This window comes from Oncorhynchus masou, chromosome 3, assembly GCF_036934945.1.
Source record: "Oncorhynchus masou masou isolate Uvic2021 chromosome 3, UVic_Omas_1.1, whole genome shotgun sequence".
Lineage (NCBI taxonomy): Eukaryota > Metazoa > Chordata > Actinopteri > Salmoniformes > Salmonidae > Oncorhynchus > Oncorhynchus masou.
This window is the reverse complement of record NC_088214.1, coordinates 25,776,688-25,797,404: the sequence shown is the minus strand read 5'-3', so window position 1 is coordinate 25,797,404 and position 20,717 is coordinate 25,776,688. Positions and strand designations below refer to the sequence as shown.

The 20,717-nt window shown below is 45.4% G+C and overlaps 1 protein-coding gene across 4 annotated transcripts in view; it reads right to left on the bottom strand.

Moving 5' to 3' along the window:
- The window catches only part of col15a1b (collagen, type XV, alpha 1b), a 45,820-nt gene that overhangs the window by 13,256 nt on the left and 11,847 nt on the right, over positions 1–20,717 (bottom strand). For 2 of the 4 annotated variants that reach the window (XM_064936331.1, XM_064936332.1), the window contains exons 1-5: positions 16,923–17,656; positions 8,045–8,598; positions 2,296–2,370; positions 1,242–1,337; positions 349–481 (exon numbers count right to left, since the gene is read on the bottom strand). In XM_064936331.1, coding sequence (XP_064792403.1) covers positions 349–481; positions 1,242–1,337; positions 2,296–2,370; positions 8,045–8,598; positions 16,923–17,232 — 1,168 coding nt within the window. In that variant the 5' untranslated portion in view covers positions 17,233–17,656. Of the gene's footprint in view, positions 1–348; positions 482–1,241; positions 1,338–2,295; positions 2,371–8,044; positions 8,599–16,922; positions 17,657–20,717 lie in introns of those variants that run through there. The other 2 variants (XM_064936333.1, XM_064936334.1) reach the window with 2 other exon arrangements.

The window sequence follows — 20,717 nt, the reverse complement described above, 5'->3', positions numbered from 1 at the left end:
ACTAGACTACCTGGGGCGGCAGGTAGCAAAGTGGTTAGAGCGTTGAACTAGTAACTGAAAGGTTGCAAGATCGAATCCTGAGCTGACAAGGTAATAATCTGTTGTTCTGCCACAGTTAACCCACTGTTCCTAGGCTGTCATTGAAAATAAAAATTTGTTCTTAACTGACTTGTCTAGTTAAATAAAGGTAACATTAAAAAAAAACTAGATTAGCCAATGAGAGACAAATAAGATTGATCAATGCAAAGGGAAAATCTAGTAATTTACATAGTCACCAGTTCACGTTATTTGAAAGTGCCCTGTAATGCCATGACATGATTGGTTAAGATCAAAGTATGGTGAACCTGCCTTCCCCAACTTCGAGCAGCATCTCCTGATGTGCTTTGTTTGTGGTGGTCAGGTGAACAGCGTACTCATCTAGCTCCAACTCTGGAGACTCTGTGGGTGGAGCTTGCATTGGCACGCTTAGCATGTCCTCTGGCTGGAGGGAAAGGAAATCAGGGAGGGAGATATTGTAAAAAGAGGGAGGGAAGCAGGAATGAACAGTAAGTAAACTGATAAAACAATGTCCAATTTATTTGAAATCTTGAGGAGTAACATGAAATATCTAGCTAATTAAAACATCTGGACAAGATTCAAATAAGAACAGACAGCTTATGTAATATATTTATTTATAGTAATTGGGGTCAGGGCAGATTGTGCATTTATTTAGGGGCAGAGTGAGATGACAAGTACAGTGTGTTACACGGCTAGTGATAGGAGGATGAAAGTGAATGTAGCATACACACAGCCAGAATCTGGAGCAATCCAGCAAAGGAAGAGAAACAGACAACAACAAAGGGGTGTTCATTAGGTACATAAATAACCACTGCTACCCATAGCCATAACACACATGAAAGGCCAGTGTAGAGACTTATCTCTGGGTAGAGATGGAGGTTCTGAATCTTCCTACTTGAACTTGAATATATCCCCCTGTGTTCACTTTTACATACTTGTGTTTTGTACCAGGACAAATTTCAACTGATGAAACAGAAAAGCTGCTCTGCTACATGTAAGAGACGTCCCAATCAAGTCTGTCAGGGAGTGTTGCTCAGACAACAATGTGCCTTGTTTCCAAGCCAATCTTAGCTGTGCGGACGTTCCTTGTCTCACCAACGCTCACCCAGCGTCCGCTGACATTCTGTTTCACCGAACACATTCCTCTCTTACACCCCGTGCTCACACCTCCCACTTTTACTCACCCGTGCTGTTTCCTTTTTTCGCTCCATGTTCTTCATCAACTTGTCATCTGTTTCACGGTCATGCAACGTGTCATCCCCACTCCCATCCCCAGAAGCCTGGAATACAGGAGATATTACCACACATCTCTACTCAAAGAAGCAGGTATATCTCACTGGTCACCCCCCAAAGCCAATTCCTACTTTGGCCGCCTCTTCTTCCAGTTCTCTGCTGCCAATGACTGGAACGAACTGCAAAAATCACTGAAGCTGGAGACCCATTTCTCCCTCACTAGCTTTAAGCACCAACTGTCAGAGCAGCTCACAGATCACTTCACCTGTACATAGCCCATCTGTAAACAGCCCATCCAACTATCTCATTCCCGTACTGTTATTTATTTATCTTGCTCCTTTGCACTCCAGTATCTCTACTTGCATATTCTGCACATCTACCATTCCAGTGTCTAATTGTAATTATCTTGCCACCATGGCCTATTTATTGCCTTACCTCCCTTATCTTACCTCATATGCACTCACTGTATATAGATTTTTATTTTTGTCTACTGTATTATTGACTATGTTTGTTTATTCCATGTGTAACTCTGTGTTGTTGTATGTGTCGAACTGCTGTGCTTTATCTTGGCCAGGTCGCAGTTGTAAATGAGAACTTGTTCTCAACTAGTCTACCTGGTTAAATAAAGGTGAGATTAAAATAAAAAAGAGATTGACACCAGTGACCTAGAAGTAGCATTTCTCTCACTAACCACTAGAGGAAACTAACTCTTCATTCCATCATTTAGGCACAGAAGGCCAGAATAGTGGCAGCTTTGTACATAGTGAGTGATATGAGTGGAGAGCCAGTGAAGCAATCAACCAGAAACAGTAGTTCATATTTTAAACACAAGAGGGAGCCACCAGTATGCTCTATTGAGAGTCAAGTCATGTATCATTTAGTCTTGAGAGCCAGAAGCTTAACACATATTAAAGAATTTGTGCTGGCAAGGCCTTTAGAATATCAGGAGCTCAAGGCTATGGATGAATACATATCTATGGAACAGGCTGTGGTGTAGACACTCACATAGGGATCATCCTCTTCACACTGATCCTCTGCAGCCCTGGGGTCCGGCTTGATCACCAGCTGCTGGATAGAGCCCTGTACAGAGGGAAAGAGAGATGTGATAATGCTTTGATGATGTATAACAGGGAGTTATTGTGCTGATATAGCTAATTGAATTGGCTAAATTGAGACGAGAGAGAGAAGCAAAAATAGTCACACAGCAGGAACGTTTATTCTGAAGGCTTTCCTATACAGGTAGAAAATGCTTACATTTAGAGGCAAGAGGCCCTTTCTACAAGCAACACATGGTTACACACATCTTTTTTTATTTTTTATTATTTCACCTTTATTTAACCAGGTAGGCTAGTTGAGAACAAGTTCTCATTTACAACTGCGACCTGGCCAAGATAAAGCATAGCAGTGTGAACAGACAACACAGAGCTACACATGGAATAAACAATTAACAAGTCAATAACACAGTAGAAAAAAAAGGGGGGTCTATATACAATGTGTGCAAAAGGCATGAGGAGGTAGGCGAATAATTACAATATTGCAGATTAACACTGGATTGATAAATGATCATGTACAGGTAGAGATATTGGTGTGCAAAAGAGCAGAAAAGTAAATAAATAAAAACTGTGGGGATGAGGTAGGTGAAAATGGGTGGGCTATTTACCAATAGATTATGTACAGCTGCAGCGATCGGTTAGCTGCTCAGATAGCTGATGTTTGAAGTTGGTGAGGGAGATAAAGGTCTCCAACTTCAGCGATTTTTGCAATTCGTTCCAGTCACAGGCAGCAGAGTACTGGAATGAAAGGCGGCCGAATGAGGTGTTGGCTTTAGGGATGATCAGTGAGATACACCTGCTGGAGCGCGTGCTACGGATGGGTGTTGCCATCGTGACCAGTGAACTGAGATAAGGCGGAGCTTTACCTAGCATGGCCTTGTAGATGACCTGTAGCCAGTGGGTCTTGCGACGAATATGTAGCGAGGGCCAGCCGACTAGAGCATACAAGTCGCAGTGGTGGGTAGTATAAGGTGCTTTAGTGACAAAACGGATGGCACTGTGATAAACTGCATCCAGTTTGCTGAGAAGAGTGTTGGAAGCAATTTTGTAGATGACATCGCCGAAGTCGAGGATCGGTAGGATAGTCAGTTTTACTAGGGTAAGCTTGGCAGCGTGAGTGAAGGAGGCTTTGTTACGGAATAGAAAGCCGACTCTTGATTTGATTTTCGATTGGAGATGTTTGATATGGGTCTGGAAGGAGAGTTTGCAGTCTAGCCAGACACCTAGGTACTTATAGGTGTCCACATATTCAAGGTCGGAACCATCCAGTGTGGTGATGCTAGTCGGGCATGCGGGTGCAGGCAGCGATCGGTTGAAAAGCATGCATTTGGTTTTACTAGCGTTTAAGAGCAGTTGGAGGCCACGGAAGGAGTGTTGTATGGCATCGAAGCTCGTTTGGAGGTTAGATAGCACAGTGTCCAATGACGGGCCGAAAGTATATAGAATGGTGTCGTCTGCGTAGAGGTGGATCAGGGAATCGCCCGCAGCAAGAGCAACATCATTGATATATACAGAGAAAAGAGTCGGCCCGAGAATTGAACCCTGTGGCACCCCCATAGAGACTGCCAGAGGACCGGACAGCATGCCCTCCGATTTGACACACTGAACTGTGTCTGCAAAGTAATTGGTGAACCAGGCAAGGCTGTCATCCGAAAAACCGAGGCTACTGAGTCTGCCGATAAGAATATGGTGATTGACAGAGTCGAAAGCCTTGGCAAGGTCGATGAAGACGGCTGCACAGTACTGTCTTTTATTGATGGCGGTTATGATGTCGTTTAGTACCTTGAGTGTGGCTGAGGTGCACCCGTGACCGGCTCGGAAACCAGATTGCATAGCGGAGAAGGTACGGTGGGATTCGAGATGGTCAGTGACCTGTTTGTTGACTTGGCTTTCGAAGACCTTAGATAGGCAAGGCAGAATGGATATAGGTCTGTAACAGTTTGGGTCCAGGGTGTCTCCCCCTTTGAAGAGGGGGATGACTGCGGCAGCTTTCAATCCTTGGGGATCTCAGACGATATGAGAGGTTGAACAGGCTGGTAATAGGGGTTGCGACAATGGCGGCGGATAGTTTCAGAAATAGAGGGTCCAGATTGTCAAGCCCAGCTGATTTATACGGGTCCAGGTTTTGCAGCTCTTTCAGAACATCTGCTATCTGGATTTGGGTAAAGGAGAACCTGGAGGGGCTTGGGCGAGGAGCTGCGGGGGGGCCGGAGCTGTTGGTCGAGGTTGGAGTAGCCAGACGGAAGGCATGGCCAGCCGTTGAGAAATGCTTGTTGAAGTTTTCAATAATCATGGATTTGTCGGTGGTGACCGTGTTACCTAGCCTCAGTGCAGTGGGCAGCTGGGAGGAGGTGCTCTTGTTCTCCATGGACTTCACAGTGTCCCAGAACTTTTTGGAGTTGGAGCTACAGGATGCAAACTTCTGCCTGAAGAAGCTGGCCTTAGCTTTCCTGACTGACTGCGTGTATTGGTTCCGGACTTCCCTGAACAGTTGCATATCGCGGGGACTGTTCGATGCTATTGCAGTCCGCCACAGGATGTTTTTGTGCTGGTCGAGGGCAGTCAGGTCTGGAGTGAACCAAGGGCTGTATCTGTTCTTAGTTCTGCATTTTTTGAACGGAGCATGCTTATCTAAAATGGTGAGGAAGTTACTCTTAAAGAATGACCAGGCATCCTCAACTGACGGGATGAGGTCAATGTCCTTCCAGGGTACCCGGGCCAGGTCGATTAGAAAGGCCTGCTCACAGAAGTGTTTTAGGGAGCGTTTGACAGTGATGAGGGGTGGTTGTTTGACTGCGGCACCGTAGCGGATACAGGCAATGAGGCAGTGGTCGCTGAGATCCTGATTGAAGACAGCGGAGGTGTATTTGGAGGGCCAGTTGGTCAGGATGACGTCTATGAGGGTGCCCTTGCTTACAGAGTTAGGGTTGTACCTGGTGGGTTCCTTGATGATTTGTGTGAGATTGAGGGCATCTAGCTTAGATTGTAGGACTGCCGGGGTGTTAAGCATATCCCAGTTTAGGTCACCTAACAGAACAAACTCTGAAGCTAGATGGGGGCAATCAATTCACAAATGGTGTCCAGGGCACAGCTGGGAGCTGAGGGGGTCGGTAGCAGGCGGCAACAGTGAGCGACTTATTTCTGGAGAGAGTAATTTTCAGAATTAGTAGTTCGAACTGTTTGGGTATGGACCTGGAAAGTATGACATTACTTTGCAGGCTATCTCTGCAGTAGACTGCAACTCCTCCCCCTTTGGCAGTTCTATCTTGACGGAAGATGTTATAGTTGGGTATGGAAATCTCTGAATTTTTGGTGGCCTTCCTGAGCCAGGATTCAGACACGGCAAGGACATCAGGGTTAGCAGAGTGTGCTAAAGCAGTGAGTAAAACAAACTTAGGGAGAAGGCTTCTGATGTTGACATGCATGAAACCAAGGCTTTTTCGATCACAGAAGTCAACAAATGAGGGTGCCTGGGGACATGCAGGGCCTGGGTTTACCTCCACATCTCCACATCATTTTAATCTGTGAGCAGTATTTGACAGGGACGGGCCGGGCACACACTCATTAACTGTCATCGTCACAAGCATTCCTGCCACCTTCCACGTTATTAACCTAAAGCGTGTAATGTGCAACACGATGACGTCATCGGAGGACATTATAGAGAATACCAGTGATCATGAAAGAGTGTGGCAACAAAAACATAGAAGCCGACAGGATGGGTAGATTAACATCACGTACAGTAGCAGATCATGATCAGTAAAATACAGAGTACAGAACACAGCAAACTTCTGAATGAAACACATTTACTGTGAAATCATAAAATCATACCATAGGAGATAGAGAGAAACAGAGGCAGAACACAAGTCCAAAGACACAAAGACAGACAGAGGGAGCGAGTGAAACTAATGAAGGCTACATCAGAACAAAACCCAGAGCTTTGTCCAGGCTGGTTTTGAAGGGTGAGAGCCATCTCTTGGCAAGGCATTTGGCCCATCAGTATTGTATCTCCCAGCAAGACAGTCCACTGTGTTCTGTTGGCTGTGGTATCTCTTTCCCCCTTATTCTCCCCCTTTCACTCACCCCTCTACCCATCTCCCTCCTCCTCTCTCTGCCTCTCTCCTCTTCCATCTCCCTCCCTCCCCATTCCCCCACCTCCTCTCACACCCCTCCACCTCTCTGCTTCCACTCCTCTCCTCTTCCCTCTCTCTCCCCCTTATTTCCCCCTCTCCTCCCTCCCTCTCTGGCCCCTCTGCTCTGACTGACTGACACTGTCTTTACCCCTCCTGGACCTCTCAGGCCCCTGGCCGGCACCAAAGTGCCTCACAACAACAAAAGGAAAAGCTACCCACTTTGCTGCCATCGCCATGGAAACTACTTTCCCAAACACACACCACTACCACCACCGTCAACACCACTCTTAAAGCACAGCCGCATGCGAATAAAGAACATTGCAGGACGGTTCATTTGGAGAATAAATTTCCATTCACATTCACTCCATCATCAGTGTTTGTTGGACCATATTGAAGTGGCCAGGCTTTAAGGGAAGTTTTGCTCTTATTGGGCTTGAAGTATGACATTAATATTTTCATTGACTATATTAAAACAGCCGTACAGTTGTCTCCATAGATAATCTAGATGAAATATCTCAATGGTCTCACTCTCTGTAACGTCACTGGAAGACAGTCAATGTGGGGGTAGAAGGGGAAGACACCGTTTAATAAATGGATCACTAGTCACTTTAATAATGCCACTTTAATAATGTTTACATATCTTAAATTACTCATCTCATATGTATATACTGTATTTTATACCATCTATTGCATCTTGCCTATGACACTCTGCCATCGCTCATCCATATATTTATATGTACATATTCTTATTCCATCCCTTTACTTATATTTGTGTGCATTAGGGAGTTGTTGTGGAATTGTTAGATTACTTGTTAGATATTACTGCACTGTCGGAACTAGAAGCACAAACATTTCCCTACACTCGCAATAACACCTGCTAAGCATGTGTATATAACCAATAAAATGTATTTGATTTGAGTGAACCTCAGTCTCTCCTCTCAGAGAAGACTGGAACAGAGATCACAGGATACATTAACGTGAGTCCTTGAGCTGAGCTGAGTTGACCATGCAGAGGTGGTTCTGTTTATTAAACAAGGCTTACTGATATCTCTCCCTTCCTCTCTGAGAGACCGCCAAGACCTCCCGTAAGCCTTGAATCAGGTCTGTGTCCTATCGATGGCTGTCAAATACCAGAATGTTTGGAGCTGAGTTATACAACCATATATGAGCTGATTCTGAAAAACTGTGATCAACTGACTATAATCCATGACTGAGCACATTCATACAGTAATCACTATACATGAGATAGCTAAACATTCTTGTTAGAATAGGATATTGTATGCTAGACAAGTGGTGCACAGTCAGGTGGAAAAATACCCAGCTGTGGAGCTTTTAGTATAGTTGTTAAGAATAATTCTACACAGACGATCTTGTTATTGGAGTAATGTTCATGCTAACACAGACTGGGCAAACAGTAGGACTCACACTACACAGCGCAGACACACACACACACACACACACACACACACACACACACACACACACACACACACACACACACACACACACACACACACAGACACACTATGGTCAAATGAAACAGAAGACCAAGAAGTGGTAGAGATTACTTACCACAAACTTCTCCAGGCCAGTTCCTCCAGCATTGCCCACGAAGATGCCCGAGCTGGGTTCAAAGCTGAGCTGGCGGCTGCTCCTGTGGAAGGTCTCTGCTTGGAAGTCATCACAGTCCATATAGAGGCGTACCTCCTGGTCCTGCACCGACAGAGTGAAGCGCGTCCACTTATTCCTCATATCAGGCAACTTGAAGGACGCCACCTGTTGGCTGTGTGAGGACTCCTCGCCCCCCTCTGTGTAGTACAGCTGAATCCTCTGGGTCTCGTCCTCCACGGGCGTCAGTGCCAACCCCAGCTGCACCACCTTCTGCTGGGCATCAGTGATGGCGAACAGCACCCCTCCCTGTTTGCTGCTGGGCCTGATGGTGACAATGATGGCAAAGTCCCTGAAGAAAGGATCGGGCATGAAGGTCTTGGTGAGACGTCCGATGTTGGCGTCAGGCCCGAAGCCGTAGGCCGGGAAGCCCTCATAGCCGGTGATGAAGGAGACAGAGGGAGGGAGTGGCACTCCGATCAACTCGGTCAGGTCTAGGTGTCCCGTAGAGCCACGCTCTGTAAGGAGGAAGAAACAACATATTCATGAGATCTAAACTAAATGAACAGAATCACATGTATGTGTCACGCCCTGATCATAGAGAGCCATGGTGAAGTGGGTCAGGGCGTGACTGGGGGTGATCTAGTTTATTTATTTCTATGTAGTGTTCTAGTTTATTTTCTACGTGGGTGATTTGTTTGATTCCCAATTAGAGGCAGTTGATTTTCCCACCTGTGTCCCACCTCTGTTTATGGGATATTGTTTTGAGTTAGTGCACATAGCATCTCTGTAGTCACAGTTCGTTGTTAGTTTATTGTTTATTTGTTTTTGTCTTTGCTAAGTTCCTCATGATTTAATAATAAAGTGAAACTCAACATCCGCTGCGCCTTGGTCTGATATTTATTCCAGCGAACGTGACAGTATGAACCTAAAGCTGTATAGAAAACTCTATATTTAAATATTTCAAACTCTATATTAATTTATTTAATTTTATTTCACCTTTATTTAACCAGGTAGGCTAGTTGAGGAAAAGTTCTCATTTGCAACTGTGACCTGGCCAACATAAATACAGCATATAAAACAACATATAAATACAGTATTGTGATGAGGTAGATTGGATGGGCTATTTACAGATGAGCTATGTACAGGTGCAGTGATCTGTGAGCTGCTCTGACAGCTGGTGCTTAAAGCTAGTGAGGGAGGGAAGAGTCTCCAGCTTCAGAGATTTTTGCAGTTAGTTCCAGTCATTGGCAGCAGAGAACTGGAAGGAGAGGCGGCCAAAGGAAGAATTGGCTTTGGGGGTGACCAGTGAGATATACCTGCTGGTGCGCGTGCTACGGGTGGATGCTGCTATGGTGACCAGTGAGCTAAGATGAAGCGGGGCTTTACCAAGCAAAGACTTATCGATGACCTGGAGCCAGTGGGTTTGGCGACGAGTATGACGCGAGGGCCAGCCAACGAGATCATACAGGTCGCAGTGGTGGGTAGTATATGGGGCTTTGGTGACAAAACGGATGGTACTGTGATAGACTGCATCCAATTTGTTGAGTAGAGTGTTGGAGGCTATTTTGTAAATGACATCGCCAAAGTCGAGGATCGGTAGGATAGTCAGTTTTACGGGGGTATGTTTGGCAGCATGAGTGAAGGATGCTTTGTTGCGAAATAGGAAGCCGATTCTAGATTTAATTTTGGATTGGAGATATTTAATGTGAGTCTGGAAGGAGAGTTTACAGTCCAACCAGACACCTAGGTATTTGTAGTTGTCCACATATTCTAAGTCCGAACCGTCCAGAGTAGTGATGCTGGATGGGCGTGCAGGTGCGGGCAGCGATCGGTTGAAGAGGATGTATTTAGAGCAGTTAGATGCCACGGAAGGAGAGTTGTATGGCATTGAAGCTCTTCTAGAGGTTAGTTAACAGTGTCCAACAAAGGGCCAGAGGTATACAGAATGGTGTCGTCTGCGTAGAGGTAGATCAAAGAATCACCAGCAGCGAGAGCGACATCATTGATGTATACAGAGAAGCGAGTCGGCCCGAGAATTGAACCCTGTGGCACCCCCATAGAGACTGCCAAAGGTCCGGACAACAGGCCCTCCGATTTGAAATACTGAACTCTATCGGAGAAGTAGTTGGTGAACCAAGCGAGGCAATCATTTGAGAAACCAAGGCGGATGAGTCTGCCAATAAGAGTGTTCTAATTGACAGAGTCGAAAGCCTTAGCCAGGTCGATGAATAAGGCTGCACAGTATTGTCTCTTATCGATGGCGGTTATGAGTGAAGGAGAAGCTGGGGAGGTTTGGGCGAGTTGCTGTGGGGAGCGCAGGACTGTTGATCGGGGTAGGGGTAGCCAGGTGGAAAGCATGGCCAGCCGTAGAAAAATGCTTTTTGAAATTCTCATTTATTGTGGATTTACCGGTAGTGGCAGTGTTTCCTAGCCTCAGTGCAGTGGGCAGCTGGGAGGAGGTGCTCTTATTTTCTATGGACTTTACAGTGTCCCAGAACTTTTTTGAGTTTGTACTGCAGGATGCAAATTTCTGTTTGAAAAAGCTAGCCTTAGCTTTCCTAACTGGCTGTGTATATTGGTTCCTAACTTCCCTAAAAAGCTGCATATCACGGGGGCTATTCGATGCTAATGCAAAACGCCACAGGATGTTTTTGTGCTGGTCAAGGGCAGGCAGGTCTGGAGTGAACCAAGGGCTATATCTATTCCTAGTTCAACATTTTTTGAATGGAGCATGCTTATTTAAGATGGTGAGGAAGGCACTTTTAAAGAATAACCAGACATCCTCTACTGATGGGATGAGGTCAATGTCATTCCTGGGTACCCCGGCCAGGTCAATTAGAAAGGCCTGTTCGCAGATGTGTTTTAGGGAGTGGTTGACAGTGATGAGGGGTGGTCGTTTGACCCCCAGACCCATTACGGACGCAGGCAATGAGGCAGTGATCGCTGAGATCTTGGTTGAAAACAGCAGAGGTGTATTTGGAGGGAGAGTTAGTTAGGATGATATTTATGAGGGTGTCTGTGTTTATGGATTTGGGGTTGTACCTTGCAGGTTCCTTGATAATTTGTGTGAGATTGAGGGCATCAAGTTTAGATTGTAGGATGGCTGGGGTGTTAAGCATGTCCCAGTTTAGGTCGCCTAGCAGCACAAGCTCAGAAGATAGATGGGGGGCAATCAATTCACATATGGTGTCCAGGGCACAGCTGGGGGCAGAGGGTGGTCTATAGCAAGCGGCAACGGTGAGAGACTTGTTTCTGGAAATGTGAATTTTTTGAAGTAGAAGCTTGAATTGTTTTTGACCAGACTTGGATAGTGAGATAGAACTCTGCAGGCTATCTCTGCAGTAGATTGCAACGCCGCCCCCTTTGGCAGTTCTATCTTGCCGGAAAATGTTATAGTTAGGGATGGAAATTTCAGGGTTTTTGGTGGTTTTCCTGGATTAACCTCTACATCACCAGAGGAAAAGTAGCATATGGGTACGGCTAAAGGCTATATGAACTGTCCGTCTAGCATGTTCAGAACAGAGAGTAAAGAGAGCAGGTTTCTGGGCACAATAGCATAGATTCAAGGCATAATGTACAGACAAAGGTATGGTAAGAAGAGAGTACATTGGAGGTAAACTTAGGCATTGAGTAATGAAGAGAGAGATATAGTCTCTAGAGACGTTTAAACCAGGTGATGTCATCGTATATTTGGGAGGTGGAACAACATGGTTGGTTAAGAAATATAGAGGCTCTACAGTGAAATAAGACAGTAATCACTAACCAGGACAGTAATGGACAAGGCATATTGATATTAGGGAGAGGCTAGCTGGTAGCTAGGTAGCTAGTTAGCTAGCTACAGTTGCGGTAAATAGAAATACTTTAGGAAAAAAACAGATCCATACCTCATTAGGTGAGGCGGGTTGCAAGAGAGTATTTTGAAGTTGAGGTTTAGGAAAAAATATTAAAAAGAATGCGAAGAAAAATATATAAAAAGATATATACATGGGACGAGACAAGACAAAGATGTCTGACTGCTACGCCATCTTGGATATATATGTAAGGATATAAAGTGTTGTGTCTTTGGCTATGCCGGATTAAGTGATATGACATGCTATTCTATAAAATAATTTCTCCGTAATTAATATTACCTGATTGAGCTAATCATGTAAATGTAATTAACTAGAGAGTCAGGGCACCACAAAATAATATTTATAGAGCTGTTATCTTCCGAATAAACTCTTAAAGACCTAGTAATATTTTACATCAATAGCAGTCAATATTAATCGTCACCTTAATTCAGTCTCATCTGAAAGTTGTAAATTCTTGGTTATCTTCACCAACCCTGGCTAACAAGTTGAATCAGCAATACAAAATTGGGTTTAATTATTTATTTACTAAATACCTAACTAATTACACAGAATGACATATACACAGAATTAATTATACCTTGATTACAAATTACGTCATAAAGGAAAACGTCCCTAGCAGGTGGAATAGATATGACAGCTGGTTACACAAAAGAAAAGGGCTGGGTTTGGGTGAAAGAGCGGGAAGACTGAGGACCAAAGGAAGAAGCTGTGCTATCGTAAATACAGTATTTTATGCATTCTAGATTACCGCCCATTTGGAAAAGGAAAATGCAATAAATATTTACTCTGAGCTGCGCTTCGGTAGGTTGGTGGTAGATGGAAGGCCTTGTTGCCAAACCGAGTCCTTTGTCCTTTGATGAATGTCTCTGGTGGTCAATTGGATACGTTGTAGTAACGTTGATGTGTGATAGATGGGATACTCTGTCTGTTCCTTCCTAATCCTCGTTTGCAGCTGCTGTTGCTAACTCAACGGCTAGGTATCACTTCTGTAGTGAATAAGAGTTCAAAGTTCATACCATTCGCAACCAAAGCTCACGCTGATGTTGGCTTCGTTCTGTAGTTATTATCTGAACCATTCTGACATCGGGCCGTCGTCCTCACATCCTCGAAACAGGAGGTACATTTTCGTCAAGGTTTTATATAGTGGAGCGAGAAGGGTGTATCTGAAAAGTTTTATAACCCATGACTCTTCACAGGGTCGGGCCACTGATTGAGCAGAGCCCTAACCTTATGAAAACCCAATTCTCACATTTTAGAAGCTAAAATCCCATTTCATCCCATTATGAATAATTTCATATTCAAACATTTAAATTGAACAACAATTCTATGTGAATCCGATAACTCTGATGTGTAGACTTTTCACTGTAGAGTTTATGTCATCTTATCATTGATGAGTTGTCAGATGACAACCGAACTGACATCATATTCATTAAGTACCACCGTATATGTTCAATTGGTCGAATTACCAGAATATAGTTAATTTCCCCCCCCACCTTCTGATGTTCCCAGAATCTCTATGTTAACCAAGGCGTTTGCAAATGTAACATCAGCAGGGTAGAGAGAAGAGGGGGGAAGGGGTATTTATGACTGTTATAAACCTTCCCCCAGGCCAACGTCATGACAAAAGGGTACGGTACTATTATAGATATCAGCAACATTTCTAATTTCAGCATTGCATAACTGTACAACGATAACATCCAATGCTCTCGTCAAAATATGTCACCATACATCTTAAAAATATGCCATTTCACCACTGAACATTTATGGATCTCCTCCAATGTAACTAATCCGTTAGCAGATGTACTTCTGTGCTATCACCTGACTATCATCACAATCACTATTACAACATTGTTTGCATGAGAACACACAAAGCATAAACACAGATGTAGAGAATATCTCATCTTGCGGAAACTGATATGTCCATGGTCTATAGTTCTTTCACAAATGAATCTATCCCCATCACTGACAGTAACAAACCCCTAATGAGTTAGACATTCACCTATGGATCATTGCTCTCCCTCTTCTTCCCCTTCCCCTCTTCAGACACTACTTCCCCCCCAAATAACTCCAGACACTAAGTGAAAAGCCTTTCATTGGCGTTGGGGGGCTTATCATCGTGGCGTAGGGAGAGTGCTTAGTGGAGAAAGATCGATCACATTCTCTCCCACATGGAGCTCGTCTCCCGTGACGACCACTCTCACCCCAACATTCCACTGAGGTAACCTCTTGGCCGTTAGTTTCACCTCAGTCTTGTCAAGTATTAACCCTCTTCTACACACCAGTGGACCTCGGATCACTGCCACTAGGCTAGACAGGGTCTCTGATTGGGTCTGTAATTCATGAAATTAGCGAAGTGGAAAAAGACATGACAATTAGGGAGGAGGGTCGTAGTGTTTGAACATCCTCTACTCGGAATGAATGCCTCCCACAATATGCAGCCTCACACAAACACTGACTGAGTCACACAACCCAGACTGCCACAGACAAGCCAATCTATAAGTGGGATCAGAGAGAGAGAGAGAGAGAGAGAGATCCATTAGAGTTTCATGTATAACATTTGGTCGAAACATGCACATCCAATGTCCTCAATGAGGACCCTGCCTTAGTATATCAACATAGTAATGCTAATAACATACAGGTGAAGGGTGTGAACCCGTGTAAAGTTCTTTAAGTAGCTTGTCATACTGAGTGAGCGGATATCTGGGAGCAGAGCTACTGTTTATGGAGGCTGGAGCGACAGACAGCTGTTGTACATTACCATGGTGGATAAAAGCTGTCAGGGCATCACAGCTACAGTACAGCTCAGACAGAAGAATAGACATGAGAGCCTTCATCATGAAGCTCATGTTTTTACTATAAATGCGAACAACACATTTTGTTCTGAGAGAGCTTGTTCTCTTTGACTTGTGATTTACTTAAGAGTCTACTGGACGATCATTTAGCACCCAATTCTTCTAGTCAGTTAAGACATCAGACATATAAACTCAGCAAAAAAAAACGAGGCCTTTCTACTGACTCTGAAAAACACCAAAAGAATGATGCCCAGGGTCCCTGCTCATCTGCGTGAACGTGCCTTAGACATGCTGCAAGGAGGTATGAGGACTGCAGATGTGGCCAGGGCAATACATTGCAATGTGAGATGCACAAGACAACGCTACAGGGAGACAGGACGGACAGCTGATCGTCCTCGCAGTGGCAGACCACGTGTAACAACACCTGCACAGGATCGGTACATCGGGAACATCACACCTGCGGGACATGTACAGGATGGCAACAACAACTGCCCAAGTTACACCAGGAACGCACAATCTCTCCATCATTGCTCAGACTGTTCGCAATAGGCTGAGAGAGGCTGGACTGAGGGCTTGTAGGCCTGTGGTAAGGCAGGTCCTCACCAGACATCACCGGCAACAATGTCGCCTATGGGCACAAACCCACTGTCGCTGGACCAGACAGTACTGGCAAAGAGTGCTCTTCACTGACGCGGTTTTGTCTCACCAGGGGTGATGGTCGGATTCGTGATTATCGTCAAAGGAATGAGCGTCTATACTTTGGAGGTGGAGGGTCCGTCGTGGTCTGGGACTGTGTGTCACAACATCATCTGACTGAGCTTGTTGTCATCCTCCTCCCTCATGTGGTACCCTTCTTGCAGGCTCATCCTGACATGACCCTCCAGCCTGACAATGCCACCAGCCATACTGCTCGTTCTGTGAGTGATTTCCTGCAAGACAAGAATGTCAGTGTTCTGCCATGGCCAGCGAAGAGCCCGGATCTCAATCCTATTGAGCACGCCTGGGACCTGTTGGATCAGAGGGTGAGGGCTAGGGCCATTCCCCCCAGAAATGTCTGGGAACTTGCAGGTGCCTTTGTGGAAAAGCAGGGTAACATCTTACAGCAAGAACTGGCTAATCTGGTGCAGTCCATGTGGAGGAGATGCACTGCAGTACTTAATGCAGCTGGTGGCCACACCAGATACTGACTGTTACTTTTCATTTTGACCCTCCCTTTGTTCAGGGACAGAGTATTCCATTTCTGTTAGTCACATGTCTGTGGAACTTGTTCAGTTTATGTCTTAGTTGTTGAAACTTATGTTCATATAAATATTTACACATGTTAAGTTTGCTGAAAATAAACACAGTTTATTGTGAGAGGACGTTTATTTTTTTTGCTGCGTTTAGTATGTTGGTAACTGATTTACATTATAACTGGTGCACCATCTATCTCAATGATAAACATGTTGTATCTCTCCTCTCATCTCCAGCCTCTTGATCTCAGTCCTCCGTCCCATCCCTCACCCATTCGTCCCTGATTCCCCCTCTCTCTCTCACCCCACAACCCAGCGGAACCATCATCCTGTGGTACACATAACTCCAGACCCCGTATCCCAGCCCTCCCATCCCTCAACCGTCTGTCCCCCACTTCCCTCTTTCTCTCACCCCACAACCCAGCCCAGCCCAGCGGGAGGCTCTGAAACAATGCTCACGCTCAGACCCCAATTTCTCCAGGTTCCAGGAAGGCCCCTGGCCCTAATCCTATTATTATAATATCATGTGATAGGGATTAACATTGGAAACCAAGGGGCTAGCAGGAAACCACAAGCCTACTCCCCTCGACAACGCACAGCCTCAATTGGACAAGCTAAAAAAGCGTAGCCGCACTCAAGCTGTGGGGGAACACACTAACTAATCCCTGTCATGATCCCACTACAAGTATCAGTTTGAGACTACTTTAACAAAAATAATGAACCACCATGAGTCCACAGATCCACAGCTGCCACGTGTCAGTGTCTTCAGATTCCTTCAGGAAAGAGTTTTCAGAGCATTATGCTAAATCGTTACTGCATTGGTTCTCTTTCATTGAAATTGCATGTACAGAACCAGTAACAGAACTGATTGTTATTTAACCACAACATAAAGACAACTTTTTGGACAGAATCCCCCCACGGAAATAAAACTGAAACAACTACATCATACTCTAGACTAACTCACCACGACTCTTCCACATTTTCAGAGGTATTTTCTTAGCCTTGGGCTTGATCTCTGTGGTTCCATCACCAGCAGGCTCCTGTATGCTCTGTAGTGGGGTACTCTGAACAGGTGCAGTGGTGAAGACCTCCATCTGAGTCCCCACCTGGCCCACCTCTGTCCCTTCTGTGGTCCACAATACCTGGGTGGTTGTGGGGACGGTGGTGAGGGGCTGTGTGGTCATCTCCTGTGCTTTCCCCAGGAAAGCACTCCACCACTGGCCATGAACAGCAGCCATGAGCAGCAGCAGACTGTAAAGACGCAGGAGAGCCATTCTGTCCTGATGCTCCAAGTACTGACTCAAAACTTCAACAAGATGTATGTTCTCAGCAGAACAGTTCAGCTCTTAGCCTCCCCTCTCTTCCCTGCTTCTATCTATGTTAACTCTCTCACTTTATGCTCTCTCTCGCTCTCTCTCTTTCTCTCTTTCTCTTTGTGTGTGTGTGTTTGTGAGCCACTCTCTCCTCTCGCTCTCTCTCTCCTCTCGCTCTCCCTTCCTGGTCCTCCTCTGCTCTGCTCAGTGTCTAGCAGTGACCCCTGCTCCAGACCCCCTCAGCACCACGCAGACTTAGGTATTTCACAGGCGGCACAGCAGCAGCAGCTCTACTATACATCCAGCACAGCAGTAGCTCTACACTATGTCCGGCTCGCATCACAGTGGGTGTGTTAAGAGCATGTAAGCCACAGCCCTCTTGAGTAATGCTATCCCCCTCCGTATACCACTATCACCAACTCTACTTCAGCTTACTGAACATGAAGGAGCTGTCTATCACTGGTCTTTGCTGACAAAACAAATGGTGGTCAGTTGGAAGAATGTTCAATAATGGGCACTGCGACATTGGCTAGGCTCTGGAAGAGATATTTCGTGCTTATAAGGACATGGTGAGCACTGCACACATTTTTCAAGCCCCCAGGGACAGAAATCAGGACTACGATCTCAAAAGTGTTCTGTAAAAAAGGCACCACAAACGAACAAATAATTAAATTGAACATTAACGGTTTGTACAACATTTGGCATTTAACATATTACCTATCCTCAGTCAGTTGCATTCATGTCCATTAATAAACTCAATAGAAGTACAGGTGTAGAAGTACATCTCCACAGTTTTTTAAATGATTGACAGAAATGCTCAACTAGGGCAAATAATACAGGGCCTGATCTGATCTGCCAATCAGTGGCTGTCTGACTTTGAGGGGCCATGGGCACTGATTTGACATGGGAGAGTGTAAAGCTGGACTGTGACAAAAGAGGGGAGGGGAAACAAGGCACGGAGGAGAGGAGGTGGGTTTGTGCCAAGCCTGCACAGTTCAGTGATCAGAGGGGCTGGGCAGACAGGCAGGCAGGCATAGTGACAAAGAGAAGCCTCTTCCGCTACTCAGTACTCATGGCTCTGGTGTTGTGTGTTGAGGGGATGAGGATGGGGCCTAGGGACAGGCCCTGACAACCCTGCCAGCAGCGTGCACACACACACACACACACACACACACACACACACACACACACACACACACACACACACACACACACACACACACACACACACACACACACACACACACACACACACACACACAGAGGAGGATGAGCCCACTCCGGACCAATCATTTATAAGTAACAGAGGAACACACTGTTCAGATATTGCGTCATTAACAGCAACGGTACCCATTAACATGCACAGTAAGATTACCTATACACAATCATCCATTGAACACTAACCGTTACTGTGATGTGCATGTTTGGATATTTCAACCAGGACTTGTAATAGACAGTGCATTATCATTTCACAGCAATCCATAGAGGTGCTCTGGATGGACTCCATACTAAAGAGACTGGACACTGGTGCTACCGTGGTCCTAATGAGGGACTGGATGTTTGCTAAATGGACCAGATGATGGATTTACTGTAATCTGGAGAAGAGCAGAGAGGAAGAAAGGAAGCCCTGGTTTGCCTGCCCCCTGGTGGTTGTATTTTATGTAAGGGTGTTCTGGGGAGCCATGTTGCACCCCTCTCTAATTCCAGTCTTACCCAGGGGGACTAGAGGCCAGGGGGGCAGGGGGCTAGGAGGCCAGGGAAGGTAACCACTAACCACAGTCTCACTTCAATGCCCCCACGACATCCATTAATTGGTTTATTGTCACGAGCCATCAGCTGAAGCATGTTGTGAATCTATTCACACAGAGATGAGACTGTAATTTTCCAAAGGGAAACAGTACACAAGACCTTTGAAAATATAGTAATATAGTAACACCTGCAACTTCATCACATGTATAGAAGAGCTTAAGGCCCAAAGTGATTTAAATGCCCATTGCAATGAACAATGAGGACTGATGCATTGCCTGCTCAACATTGCCTGCTCCCTAACGTTCTCACTACTTAGAGAACAGTTATATTGTTTGGCTTCCCTTATGCCCCTTTTCCTCTCCAACACCAAATAGCCTGAAGCCACAGGGCTCTTCTTGCAGGCTCTATTTCTCTACGTTGGAGCATTTCGAATTGTAGGTCGGGATTTTTGACCTGTCTACATGTACATTGAACAACACCAGAGTTGTGTTTTCTACGTTTTGTTATCTACGTTTTGTTATTTCTGTATAACAAAAAAATCAACGAGGATGTTGCCTCTTTTACAGTGGGGGTCAATAGGAAAGAATGTTGGTTTCCCCCAATTTGTGGGCGTGGTCAAGGGGAATTCCTTAATATTACATGAACACCAACTGGGACTGCCTATAGCTTACAGCACAGTTGTAAATTCAGTGTTTACGCTGAGAAGTCTAAAACAACTACACACACAGTCGTCCTCTAGCTCCACCATGTGGTCACATCTAGAATCACAGACAGAACTTCATTCCCTTTAAGAAAACAGCCTTGTATACACAGTCTGCGTCCTTGAATCCCACATGGCACCCTATTCCCTCTATAGTACACTACTTTTAACCAAAGCCCTGGTTAACTGTATGCACTACACAAGGAATAGGGTGGAATTTGGGATATAGAGATGTATCCCACAGCCAATCACAGCAGTCCCTGCCACTTTAGATTGACCAATGTGATGTCAGTAGGGGTCAGGTCTCACTAAAGAGAAGAGCCAAACTGACAGCCAACCTTGACAAGAGGTTAGTTCTCACTAATCATTTAGCAAAGCAAAGGAGGCTTCACGGGTGAAGAAAAACAGCTTCGCCACATTAAATCACCATCACTGGGAAGCTCTCTCATCAAGAGCCCCTCAAATATTGTATCATTATTATGGGCAGCAGATCAAAAGCAGTCTGGTTTAATTGGGGTGATTTAGTCAGACACGTGGGCCCACTGGCCTCCAGTTCAGTCTGGATTTATTGGGGTGATTTAGTCAGACACGTGGGCCCACTGGCCTCCAGTTCAGTCTGGATTTATTGGGGTGATTTAGTCAGACACGTGGGCCCACTGGCCTCCAGTTCAGTCTGGATTTATTGGGGGTGATTTAGACAGACACATGGGCCCACCAGCCTCTAGTTCAGTGGGGTGATTTCGTCAGAAACATGGGCCCATCGGCCTCTAGTTCTACCTGGATTTATTGGAGGTGATTTAGACAGACACATGGGCCCACCAGCCTCTAGTTCAATGGGGTGATTTAGTCAGAAACATGGGCCCACCGGCCTCTAGTTCAGTCTGGATTTATTGGGGTGATTTAGTCAGAAACATGGGCCCACCGGCCTCTAGTTCAGTCTGGATTTATTGGGGTGATTTAGTCAGAAACATGGGCCCACCGGCCTCTAGTTCAGTCT